Raw genomic sequence first — 13,802 nt, 5'->3', positions numbered from 1 at the left:
AAAGCCTATCAGAGTGAATCTCCACCATCACATTACTCAACAGACAGAAGGAAAATGAAGTGTGGTATCATTCACAAATTAATATTTAAACTGTACAAAGATCTGTGCAATGCATGCCTTGTTGTACTCTCCTGAAATCAAAGTGAGTTTTGCTATTGGCTCAAACAGTCCTTTTTCTCTTGAAGCACTCAGCACTGGGAAGGATATTGTCCTTTCAGCTGCACATGGAGTATCAGATATTTATGCATCAGTATCAGATATTTATGCAATATAAATATTATGAATGCCAAGAATAACGAAATATTTTATGCTGAATCAGTCCTAACATATCTGAAAGCCTCTTGCTGCTTTCCGCTGGTCACTACGTGGAACTATTCCAGTGCTTCCATTCCCCTCTGTCACTGCACCCTTGCCAACAGCAACATCATTTCAGTAACTGTCCCAAGCCCTTCCCAAAACTCAGCCTGTGCCTCTGGCAGGCTGGGGCAAGCAAGAGGAGTTCAGCTGTTTGGGAAGCACTTGCTGGATGCTGCCAACAAACACAAAGGTAGTTAAGGTAATACTACAGTTGGATCTAATAAACAAGCCACCTGTGCTCCTGAGATCCTGTCATAATCTACTACCTCATGCTTTCTGTACCAAACAATGTTTGTCCGTTCTTTTAATTGCAAAAGTGATTTTAAGGCAGCTTTCAATCTTCAGAGGGCAGATAGTCTTTCTAGAGAGATTTCTGAAAGCCTTTGAACAGGCTAGAAGCATATAATGAGGCTTTCACTGCACAGAAGAATTTGCTCCCTGTAATAGTATTCATAGCTAAGAAAGTAAAGAGTGATAGAAAACTGTGGCATTTTGCCACAGCAGGATAATTATCAAATAAGGTGCACCTCAGCTAGATAGAAAACACATTATTTTCTATTAGTTTGTTACAGGCTCTCTTTAATGCTTCCAGAGCTATACTTTCTGAACACATACTCTAAAAGGTAGGCATTACTTTTTCTCCTGATTCATACCATGAATATGCTGGTTTTGGCTTTCTGTATTCTGTTACAGATTACATTTAGCATATGGAAAGCTTTTAAATAAGTATTACATAATATTGAATATATGTATTAAAAATAAACATATTCCTTTTGTTTCCATGTATGTGCTTTTCATTTTTTTCTTTCATGTTCTTCCATTTCTGTGTTTTTCTTGCACCACACTAGATCCTTTGTACTTAAAGCTAAACCCAATAACATCAGTCACTGCTGCAGCAAAACACTTTCCCCTAGAGTAAGATACAATGATGATGATGTAATGCTGTGGTTTCCAAATCCCAAGCCAGCTGTTACTGGTATATGTATTCAAATTCACTGTTTCTGCACCCCTGTGATGGGCAAAAAAGCTGCACCTTGTGACTTGATTCAGTAAATGATTTATTATTTTGAATGTATAATTCAGAGACATAGCTTACGCATGGCTTCAGTCACAGAGTGAGGAAAATTAGTTTAGGCAGTTTCCTACTGTAAAAAAATGGAGAGGATGTAATCCATCTGCACAGACCCAGTAGGTATTTTCCACCAAGTAGCACAGAATCTGCTCACTGATTAAAGACTGAGGAAACAACAAAAAGCTGCCAATTTTTTACACTGATTCTTCTATCTGACATTCATACTAATATTCATATTAGTAACTCTGATATTCATACTAATTCCTTTATCTGCTATAAATAAGCACAGCTGTGTATCAATCCCCTAATCCAAACTGCACCAAGATACCTATCCAGGTATTACAGACTACAAGACTTTTAGTTGAGTAAGAGTGGCAATAAAACTGCTGCCATGCTTAAGGATAGTGCAGGAAGCTAACATGCTCCTGTGGATGCTCTTCCTCAGTATCTGAGCATATTAGCTCAATAAATGAAGCAATTTCTCAACAGCTAGTCTAAAAAAAGAATACCACAGAAGTAACCTGAGAATCTATGAGAAAGCTTTTTCCACTACAGTAAGTTGCTTTGATGGGGCACAAAATCCATCTCTGCATATATCACTCATTTGCAAGGCAGAGTCCAGATACATCAGTTGACAGTCTTACTTTAAATCCAGTCTAAATCAGACCTCTCAAACTCTTAACCTAATCCTTGCCTTCTGTACTATGCCATCATGGCAATTTGTTTCCAGGGTTACAGTATCAATTTGCTCACACAAAAGCCAGTGTGAACAACTGCCCTGAATTTTAGCAGGAAAAATACATTCCTAGTGTAATTCCATTATCTGCATGGTCTTGCATCAGGGATGAATTTAGCTTATTAAGTTTTGGCAATATCTGATCAAGCCATAGTATCTTCATTTCTAGAATGACACTGAAACCACTGTGCTTCAAATCAACCATCTCTTTATGTACATTTTTCTTTAAATGTACTGACAGACAGAGAAATAAAGAGTTGGACTGGGACATAAGTTATCCAAATATTCCAAAATTCAAGGAGATTTCTTACAGCAAATAAAGGAATAGCCTTGGTCAGATACATCATGAATTCTTTAGAGAGGAGGTACAATCATGCACTGAATGTGAGTCATGATTCACTGTATCTTTTGTAGGCAAGTAGTTGATAATCAATCCATACAATTTGTGCAATTACAGTTACAATTGCATCAATCAAGTATCTGCAATGTAGAAAGACCACTGCCAGTCCTTTCTCTGTGACAGGCTGACTTATGAAGCTGAGAAATGGCCCTGATGCAAACAAAAATTTTTCAGACTAATCCAGACCAGAAATACTTCAGAAAAATGAAAGGGTTGTATATAGTTTGTACAGATGAGCCCTTCTTCTGTAGGTCAGCTTGTTTAACTAGACAGGCTGCCTGCAGTGAATGGATGAGAGTTTGTCAAAGCCAGGAAAGGTGTGTGAACCACAAACCAGGCCATTCCAAATTCCCTCTTCAGGAAATGGTAACGATTTTACAAAACCTGCATAGCCACAGACTCTAAAATGGATCCAGGAAAGAGTGCTTCCAAATCTACTCCTGTGCCAAGATGTAACACTGTTCACAGATGGAAGGAGTTTTACTTGGTAGACAACGTTAGCATTAGGTCCCATCTAGTTCAGCTACCTACAGTGACAGATTAAAGGAGCTGAAGTGCTGGAATATTTTTGGGAAACGCAAGTACCTAATCCACTTTAATAGAACAGAGAAAACCCTAATATTCCCCTGACATAAAGTCATTGAAATAAATTGTGCTTCATAGATGTGAAAGTGTACTAATACTCTAAATGCATATCTGATAAATTATCTTTCCTTCATTAGATGGACATATTAAAGCAGTATGGAATTGAACATTGCTGTAGGGAATGACCAATCATTTAGAAGTGGAGCTTTAGCATTTTCAATGAAAAAATCTGAAACAGGTTTCATAAGAGCAAGGAAGATGAGAAGATAATTATTACTGTTGGTAGAGGAAGAACATACCTTTAATAACAGTTGTATAAAGTAGGTACTCTTACCAAGATAGGAAACTCCTTCTTCTGGTGTGATTGTTCCATATTTAACCATCATCTTCACAAAATCAATCAGGGTTTTCATGATAGTTATCAAGGTCTCTTTCTCTTTTGTCTCTGTCTCTGTGTGAGGCAAAACTAGTCAGATATCAGGCAACTTGGAAAAACTGTTCTGCAAACTGCACAAACTTCATGCATAAAGAATGACCTGCTCATTAAAAGGGAAAATGCTATGCTGGATTAGCAATGAGAACTTACATATGTTTCTTTTTAAACTGTTCCTGCAAAGTACAGATGAATATACTTTAAAATATCAGGGGCTGGTTCTTCTTTATAACTTCTGGTCTTGAGGGGCTGTGTCATGGAGGGCCAATGGTATTAATTCCATTTTACAGCTAAGAACATTAAGCACACAAAGATGGAGTGATCTGACAGTTCAAATTGATGGTCGGAGGGCTGATATAGGTAGAGTTTTCTACAGTCCATCATTTTTCTTTCATTTGTTTGTGAACTATTTAGTAGATCAGTCTGGCTCTGTATGAAAGAGATCCTTTCTCCTACAAGATCCATGGGTTTCATGACAAAAATATAAAGTGTCCCAAACAAGATTGTTACTGTGCACAAGTCCATTACTTGGGTACTGGGACAACATAGCATTCATGGCTGGGAGGATCATGACTTCAGAATAGCATACAAAAAATATTATTTTTTATAAAAATAATCAGGTTTTGCCCACAGCTGCTTCTTAGCTTTTCTTTTCCCACTGTGTTTTTGTGCTGAACAATATTACTGCTATTTCTGCATTAGCAGTGTGAAACTCCCCCATCACAGTCACACAAGCTCTCCCTGCTGCCCAGGCCATCGCTGAAGGACCCAACAGAGCCTGGGGCACTGTCAGTCAGGGACAGTCAGAAACATACTCCCGGCCTTGGCAGAGGGCCAGCCACTCTGGAGGGCTGCTGAACAGGCTTTTTATTGCTGCCTGCAATTTAACACACAGCTGTAGGATGCAACTGAATCCCTCTTCTCCAGCTCAATACAACCTGACAGGTGAACACAAAAAGCAGGAGATGTGCAGCCAGTGGACCTGGCTCTGTTTGCTTGATAACCTGTTAAACCCAACATGCCTGCCTGTGTTTTGAGTAGAAAAAGGAGAACTGGCATGCAGAATTGCCATGGGAAAATTAAAAAGAACAGGAAGAATATAAAGTTTGTAGATTGAGCAAAATATGCCCTCAGGTTTTTCATTTTAGCTCTCCACTTAGGTGCATATGGGGACAATCTGAAGCAACATTAATGCTTCTGCAGGACAAGGGATCTACAAAATACCACCCTCCCCCCCATCCTTCCACAAGTTAGAGAGTGTGTGTGTGGCTGCAGAGAGTGGGTGTGTGTAGAGGGTGCTGACACAGAGCTGTGGCAAGGAGCCACAATCTTGCCTGCAATAACTGGAAGGCAGTGATGTCCAGCACCGGAATAGGAAGAGACGTGCAGGGCTTTCACTGCAATAAACAGCAAACCTGTGGTTTGTGGAAAGGCTGGGAGGCTCAGACTCATTTACTGGTACCATCAATGTGAGGATTCTGCTGTGGCTTACTCGTATCTCTGTTGGCTTAGATGACATGGATGTTACTGGAAAGATCTCTGGAGAAAACCATGTGCCAGTTTTTCATCATGTCCTTACGGGAATGAAAAGAATTCAGGACTCCTGAATCACACAGCACAAGATGGGAAGGGCTGTCTAGGTCACTCTCTCTGCAGTTCTGAGTGCTATTCCTGACAGTGTTTTGCCATCAAAATCACTAATCAAATTAGTTTCTACTAATTTCTGCATGGTCTCTTGCAACTAGGGAAGTTGTGGGGAAAAGAGCAGAAGAAAATAGAATATTTTTTATGACAAGCTCACCTGAGTTAAGACTTTTTAATAATGCATAAAAATTTGGAAAATATTGGAGATCTTCGAAATTATCTTCAGAAGGCAGCTCATTTCTTCTTTCTAGCACGTTAGATGATGACCACGTGTTATCCAGTGTATCATCAGCTTCTCCATTAATGAAACTATCCTGATCAGATTTGCTTGATGTCTCCACATAAGACATAATAAAAAAAAAGAAAATGTATATAATCACATTGCTTTTAGTGATAGAATTAATAGAGCAAAAATTTCTATCACAACCTCATGCCAACATTGCCCTAATTGTAAGGTGAAAGCTATACTATTTTCTCAAAGTTATTTCAATTGACATCTAGCTTAAATTTTGAAGTAACTCATGATTCTTTTTTCTATCAGACAGGATTTCTTTAAGAACACCTCCTTTCCAGATTGAACTAACTATTCCCTAAAGAATGCAGTGCTAGTACCATAAGACGAAATTATTAGCTAAGAAATTACCATTCTTTCCTGTTGCTTTTCTTTTGTATCACTGTCTGCTCTGCTGGCAGGGTAATCAAAATCTTCAGACTCCTTCTCACGATCCTTTGCTTCATTTGCAATTAGCTGTTGTAAAACCTCTGCCACTTCATCTTCCAGGGTATAGGCCTGACTCTCTGTGATCTGTTAAAATATTGATGCAGAGTACTTACAGAATACTGTGCTTTTTATTAATCAAACATCAATATGAAACCTGGTATCAATAAGAAAATAGGTTGCTGTAAATGCATTTGCTTCAAAGCTGAGCACAGCCAAATTAGGTGTAATACCTGTATGTGTGCATACATGTATACATATAGATATGTAAACATGCCTACATTTTTAACACTCATATTCATATACACATAGAAATACACATCAAATATATGTACACATAAACCACACCCATTCACACATACAGCCTTCAAACCAAATCTCTTTAAGACTTAACACAGTGGAGTGCAGCTTGAAAGATGGAGCTGTAAGTGTGGCACCTCCCTATATGTGTGCCCATATAGAAATACATATGCTCTGTGACACATCTATGGACAGCTGAATAATTACAACAGAATACAGTAATAAAGAATGGGAAAAAAGCAAGTAGCTTTCTATGATACCATTAAAATGTCTTCTCTTTGCTTCATAACAGCTGTCACTTGAACAAGAACATGCATCTGTCCCACAGCTCCCTCTGTAACCAGTGGGGTGCAATACCCAGCTGCAAAATCTAGTGCTCAAAAGATAAGGTGAATATTTTAAAATATAAGGATTCCAAATGGCAATGGCTAAAGCCATTAAGACATCCAGAGGTCACAGACAAATCCGGTCTTCCTAAAAGTCAGTAATGCAATATATCTTCAACTAGCCAGCAACAGTACGTGTTTGCTGATGGCATTAATTAGCATTAGGTGGATAGGAATGAGTGCAAACCTTTCCCCGTTAAGTATAGAAAAGAAATTCATAATAGAAAAGCACTCAGTAAAAATCAGAAGACAAACTAAAGGAAAAATGAGGACAGACATGGGAGGAGTACAATCAGTGAGTGTTTTTTCAACATCAGAAACATTCTGCAGTTTGGCCTATTTTGTTGCAAAGACATCACAGGAACAACAATGTTATTGCAGAGCATAACCAGAAAACCCAAGGATCTCTAGAAATTTTCTTAGCCCTCGAGTCGTACTTGCTTCCGACAAAGTGTACATTCGAGTTGCTTTTTGAAAGAGCATTAATCCAATCCAAAAAGCAGTTGAATGATGATTACCAAGATACTTACTAGCCCCAGATTTAGAAGTTTTGAAACAATCTTGTCAAACACTCCTCTGTCATTTTCCTCATAAATTCTTGCAGCAATTTTTTGAACAATATCTTCAGCAGTCAAAGGAGTGCCATCTAATTGATGAAGGCCATCTGGATCATCTGAAAAGATTACAGTTTTACTGTATGCTGACCCCCCTAACTCATTTAGATTAAACAGCTCATAAAAAATATCTGCCCATATATTTTTCTCTTCAGAACAAAACTGCATTTTTAGACACATTAGGAATATACTTTGATACACACTTTGCAAGCCATTAAATCAGTCACAGGGAAAAGTTCTTTGTGTCAATTTTCCACATTTGAAAAATGTCTTTCTGACTGGCTCTTCTGAAGGAGCAAAGATGAACTTTAGGAGCTTACTCTCCTGTTTATAGAAAATATTGGTAGAATTTCCATATCCATTTATCTGTGTCTTCCTTTTCATTGTATGGCCACTTAGATCAAAACAGTTCATGACAAATAGCACACAATCTTGTTTGAATTTCAGCAAATTACCTTTTAATTATGTAATTATTACCTATGGAAAATAAGATCATTGTGGCAATGGGAAAGGGAATATGAGTGAGCTTTGGTCTGTGATCAGCATACTTTGATATAATTAAAAATATCCTGAGCTAAATGCTGCTTACAATTCTCAGAGGAGTCACTTAAACTACAAGTCAATTAACTACTACTGTAGCAAAGGCAAGTATTCTTTGGCCTTTAGTAATTTCTTCTAGGTTTGTGATTACGAGAATTATCTAAAACTGCACATAATATTTGGAATAAATATATGTGATTTAGCTGCATATAGAAATGCTTCTTTCTCACAAACCAGAATAAATATATTTTCATTCAAAAATATGTCCCATTTTCCTTCCATCAAATATAAATTGCTAAAAAACATTACAAATTACACAGTCAGACTTTCCTCCACGCAAGTCTATTAAAATCAAGAGCAATTCTTTTGTACTGTGTTCCAAAAACCTAACTGTAATACATCAATCTTCCACAATTGAAAATAATTGAAACTGCACTCCAGTAACAAATAGATCTCATGTTTAGTGGTGAACACAACATTCATGAAGGCAATCAGTTTGCAAGAGAAATCTAACCTAGAAGGCACTGAAAGATTATTATAGAATACCTTGGAATTTATAATCCAGCCCGCTTTTAGTGGAGTCATAGTCATCCACAAGCCTGCGGTTCTTGGTGGAGTCTGCATCATCAATGGCCAGTTGCTGTTCGTACAAAGAGCTTCTAATTGACTCCCTCTCCTTCTCATTCCTTTCTCTTTCTGCTACTGATTTGAGCAGGTTCAGGTCATCAACAAAGGAGTAATTCCTGAACTCTGGCTTATTTTCTGGAAAATGTATCAATATTAATATCAACATAACATAAAATCTTATACCTCTTCGAATACCAGTATGAATATTGCCATAAAACCAGGAAAGATATTTTACCTGTGGGAGTTATTTTCCTATTCTTGTCTGCCTCAGCTTCAGCAATCTAATATACAAAAATAAAGCAAACAAAACAGCAAACAGGTAGAAGGAACAAAATGTGATCTCTTCATTTATCAGCAGAGAGTTTAATGCCTGATTTTCACTCTCAGTAAGAAGTTTGCCTGAATAAGTAGAACAGAAATAAGCACTGGACACTTTCATCAGTACCACCCATCCTCTGATCAGAACAAGACATTATGAGAAGCTGCAACAGACTTTCCATTTTAAGATAAATGCCAGTTATATTTTCCTTCTTCATTCCAAGCTCATGCTATATTCCCACAGGATGTCAATAGAAAGGGTTGTCACCTTTGTGAGCTGTTGGAGCTAATGAGCTGCTTTTAGAATGCTGGACAGTGAAAATCTACATGCCAGTTTTTAAAAATTATTGAAACCCTATTTTGTATCTAACCCCATCAATAATCACTTTACTGACAAATCATTTTTTTACCCATTCATGATATTCATAGATCCAGTACCCAAAAGACTAAAAATATTTATAGGAATTCTGTTAAAAAAAAAAAAAAGAAATATTTTTTATTTCACTCACCTGTTCCTCCAAAGGTCTTTCTACACTTAACTGTCTGTTGTGTATAGCTTTATCTAGAATAAACATACACACACAAACATATATTCAGTTATATGATAAATGCAACTACAAAGAGACAACACATTTTTTCTTAATTTATAGTTTTCTCCCATAAAACATGGTGTCTTAAATAGGATGCCAACTGCTAGCTCTTGAAAAAAAGAATTTCAGTGTTCCTAGAGGAATGAGAACACAATAAAAAAAGTCAAACCTTTAAACAGAGAATTATTGGGGCAGAGGGAGAGGTTCTGCAGAAGACAGAAATACAGATATAGACTCAGCAACCTCTTTCTGATCAGAAAACTCACGAATTGGGAAAAAAAGTGCTGGAGGAGATTGACTAAAATAGCAATAATCGGATTCGCACAGCCAAGAGATTAAAAATCTCTTCCATCCAGAATACCGCGGGAGACCGGGAGCAAGCAAAGACTTGTGCAGACACTGCTGTAGAATGGATGAAAACATTGCTTGAAAAGACTGAAAAAATTCAGAGCTTTTCCCTCTACCAGCACCTATCCCTCCACTTCAACATTAGATCGCAGCTTCAGCGATCGGCGTCTTGCACCAGGAATATCGTTGCTTTAGAATCTCATTGTTTTTAGCCAAGCGGAGGGAAAGTTTTTACCATCCTCCATCTCTATCCCGCAGAACTTTCCCCATCCGCGGCAAACTGCGAGAAGGCTCCGGGGCGGGCGCTTACCTGTGCCCGCGGGTTTGGGGAAGCCGTGCCCCCGGCTCGCCAGCAGCGCCAGCACCTGCAGCGCGACCGCCAGCCCGAGGAACATGGTGCGGCCGGGCAGCCCCGCGCCGGGGCCTGCCAAGCTCCGCCGCCCCGGAGCCGCCGGCCCGCCGGGCGCTGTCCGGCCCGCGGTGCTGAAGCTCGGGGAAGCCGCTGCCCGGGGCTCGGCCCCTCGTCCCCGCGCCCGCAGAAATGGTCGAGCCCGGCCCCGGCGGCGGCCCCGGGCACGGGGAGGAGCGGGGGGCGGGGCGGGCCCCGAGCACGCGAGGGCCCTCGCCCCGCGGGCACGGCAGGGGGCACGGGGGGCGGGCCGGGGCCCAGGGACGGCTCCGGAGCGGGCCCGGCACCGCCAGCCCGGGCCGCGCCCACCGGGCCCGGGGGCCGCGCTCGCTGCACGGCTGAGCGGGAGGGAAGGTCGGGCAGGGGGCTGTGAATCACTGCCTGTCACCTGCTCACAGCCTCTCCGAGGGGCTGAACAACACTGCAAAGGCACAGGCGTCAGTGGCTCCTCTTACGGCAAAGAGAGGACGGGGAAAGTTTAATTATAGCACATCCTGCTCTTTAAAATTTAGGATTTAAAAAAGCAGTGGCACAAATGACAAATAAGTATGTAAGCTATTTCTGAATATTTCCAATATTAAAATTCAGCCCTTTTAGACTCAGAACACCAACAAATCCCTAGGGATCGAAGGAAGACATTTTCACCAGTTCGCGGCAAACAAAGGATCGCAGCGGTGGCCCTTTTCAGAACTACAGAAGCCGCTTCCAAAATAAACCACAGTGTTCTTTCTTCAAAAAAGACCTCATCGTTCTGTAGCCACAAATGCATACACTCATGGAGAAAACGAAAATACTTAAACATTAGAAATGCCAGTTCTTGCTGACTGCTAAAAACGGCTAAAAACTGTTTTTTGAGGAGATGAAATGGACCAGTGCTTTCACAAATGAAAAGCAGGAACACAGGCAGACGGTTCATTCCTTTATCAATGAATATATACACAGTATTATAGCATAAACTGTGAAGAGCACACAAAAAGTAAGAGAATGATAATTTGAAACACAAGCACTAAAATGAATTGCAATTTTTTCCCCTGGGAGCCACTGTACATCATAGTCAACCCTTTGCATATAATTTTGATAAAGCGATACTCTAGTTTACATCATATTCACTTCTATAAATTAGTCTTCAACATCCAGAGCAAAAAAAATAACTTCCAGAAATGTACTGATAGTCCCAGAATCCCCACTTATCACCCAGTTTGGTTCTTGGAGCTGAGCCAGAGTTAGGAATTACAGGATATTTTGAATAAAATCCTTTTAAGCATAATTGTATGTAAGAAGAAAACAGCCTTATTTACACATTGCTTGGTGATCTACAAGGAAAACTATTATAATAAACATATCTTTCGCTCATTTTAGAAGCACAGAAGACAAGCAGCTGCCACAAGGAAGTGTAACCTCCTCCCCTGCCGTCTTCAGCAGAGGTGTATGTACAGCAACAGGAACCTCAAAACTACAGAATAGTGCTGATAAAGAAAAATGAAAAGATCAATTCTTACTTCAATGTGGCTTTATATTCTCTCCCAGTCTGGTATTCATTCAACAGCCTGTGTAATGTCTTCAATGTAACAAAAACGTGTACTTTCTCCTCAGCTACCCTTCCTGAAATTTACTTCCATACCACTCAAATATTTTCCACAATGCGTTGTAAAAGTGCATCCATTGCTAAGACTCTACACGTTTCCCATTCAGTCAAAACAAAAGCAGTGAATGTATTTTAAACGTGCTGAAAGGAAAGTGTTGGTAAAGACCAGAAAAGGAGCTCTAATTAAAGAAAGCAGCATGAAGAAGGTGCAGGTCAAAACCATGCTTGTTTGTGTAATGTGTCTACATATGGCTTTTTGGGGATAATGATACATCTAATTGTCTTCAAATGTGTTTATTTTACAGGATATCCTTCTGTTTATGTGATAAATATTTCTACTTCTGTGAAATCTTTTCTACATTATTTCTCAGATCCATATGGTTCATTTCTTTAGTGCTAGAATGTCTCCTGCTTTGGCAAGCCTCTCTAACAGGGAATGATGAGAAGGACAGGGCAGGGACTGGGACTGATGGTGGGGAGAGAATTCCAAACCTTCCATCACTAAAACTTCAGACACAAACCCTTTCCCTGTTCATGGGCACTGCCAGCCCAGCTGCAAGCACAGAGCACACTGGCACTGCCCCCTCTGCTTTGGCACACAGAGCCTCCTGCTCCTCCGAGGTGCCCTGGTGAGCTTGTGTGACATGTGACAGATCATACATAATCTCTGCTAATTATGACAAAATAGGTTTAATCCTTATAGAAGAATGATTGGGTAAGAGTGCTGTATTTGTTTCTCATTACACCTGTTTCATTTGGCATCCTTTACATCATCTACTACTACACACTCCTCTGCAGTGCAGAGACAACACAGTGAAGAGCACAAGCTCTTCTATTTTGGATTCTGTTTTGGCTCATACACAATCAACCCATTTTCTATTCTGGAACTATTTATTTCCAGTGATGTGAAATGAGCCAGAAAGAATACCACTTGCCTATCAGTTGCCAAAGAGAACTCAGAGGAATGACAATTAGAATGTGTCTTGATGTGTGAGAGCAGTTGATATGAAGCGTAGAGAAATAACTGAAATGCAGCCTTTCAGTGTTATTTTTCAAGTTGTTTTATAACCACACTTCAAAGTTTTTCCTCTAGCTGATGAAAAAAGAAGGCAGATGAAAGCAGGAAAAAGGCACAACAAGCCACCTTGCCAAGTTTATGCCTTGATGGTAGACTTTCCTTACTTCTGTGGATTTGCTTTTTCTACTTTATCTAATATAATGCAAATGATATACGAAATAACACAGTTATTAAAAGCTTAAAAGGAAAAAAAGTGTTGGAAGAGTTACTGGTGATCTTTATGTAAGGCATTAGGTGTATCTATAATCATCTGACAGTAAGTCATGTATTTTACACATATCTGTGCACTATGAATAGTCCTCTTGATTTCAATGCAATCATCAACAATTAACCAGACACAAGCCTGAGGGTTTGTACTCTATGAATTGTTTTACACACAGCATTTATTTATACACCACCTAAGGCAATGAGAAGGATTTAAGATTCTAGAACCATGAAAAATAAAATAAAAAAGTCAAAACTAGAGTGTTTTGAGCATTTATCCAAGTTACATCAACTTTACCAGCAGCTTTTCCTATGCTTATTAAACTTATATTTTTGGTCTGCAAAGCTTATGAGTTTTTCGTGCTTCTCCAGTGTAATGTGATGTTTTCACATGAGCAGTTCTTAACTGAGATTTTCTTAACCAACTCATTTTGTAAAGTGAACTTTAAAAACTACTAGCCCGTATCTTTCATCTCAGCTTCAAGGAAATGCCCACTTTTAACACTTTTAAAAATAGTGATCTTTGTTTTTTCTTATTGAGCTTTTCTCTTTTTCAGATAATAAATCAGTTTATAGCTTTGCGATCCAGCATGATTTTCTGTCTAGATGTATGTAGGAGATGGAGGGATACCTTTTCATTGGAAACACATTGCTTGGAAGGGATTATTTCAGTTTCTTCCCCACCCTTTCTAGAAAAAACCCTCAAAATGACCTTTGAGCTGAAATACAAGCTCCCTGGTGAAAACCTTCCCAGGAGGACAAAACGCTACCAGGTTTGCAGGAATCACCTCAGGATCAGCCCTCTGGAAGCCTCTCAGCCAGCACAGACCTCCTGATGTTCCCACCCGCACATCAGGA

The 13,802-nt window shown here is 39.5% G+C and overlaps 1 protein-coding gene across 4 annotated transcripts in view; it reads right to left on the bottom strand.

The window, feature by feature from the left end:
* The window catches only part of SCG3 (secretogranin III), a 28,698-nt gene extending 18,539 nt beyond the window's left edge, over nt 1–10,159 (bottom strand). For all 4 annotated transcript variants that reach the window (XM_014251012.2, XM_005521495.2, XM_014251013.2 and 1 more), the window contains exons 1-8: nt 9,979–10,159; nt 9,240–9,292; nt 8,648–8,693; nt 8,332–8,547; nt 7,162–7,304; nt 5,871–6,032; nt 5,385–5,562; nt 3,485–3,601 (exon numbers count right to left, since the gene is read on the bottom strand). In XM_014251012.2, coding sequence (XP_014106487.1) covers nt 3,485–3,601; nt 5,385–5,562; nt 5,871–6,032; nt 7,162–7,304; nt 8,332–8,547; nt 8,648–8,693; nt 9,240–9,292; nt 9,979–10,063 — 1,000 coding nt within the window. In that variant the 5' untranslated portion in view covers nt 10,064–10,159. The remainder of the gene's footprint in view (nt 1–3,484; nt 3,602–5,384; nt 5,563–5,870; nt 6,033–7,161; nt 7,305–8,331; nt 8,548–8,647; nt 8,694–9,239; nt 9,293–9,978) is intronic.
* Nucleotides 10,160–13,802: the final 3,643 nt, after the last annotated feature.

Source organism: Pseudopodoces humilis, chromosome 16 (genome assembly GCF_049639895.1).
Source record: "Pseudopodoces humilis isolate 2021_Gansu_Grassland_sample_001 chromosome 16, ASM4963989v1, whole genome shotgun sequence".
Lineage (NCBI taxonomy): Eukaryota > Metazoa > Chordata > Aves > Passeriformes > Paridae > Pseudopodoces > Pseudopodoces humilis.
Note: the sequence above shows the minus strand (reverse complement) of the source record. Positions and strands in the feature narration are given on the sequence as shown.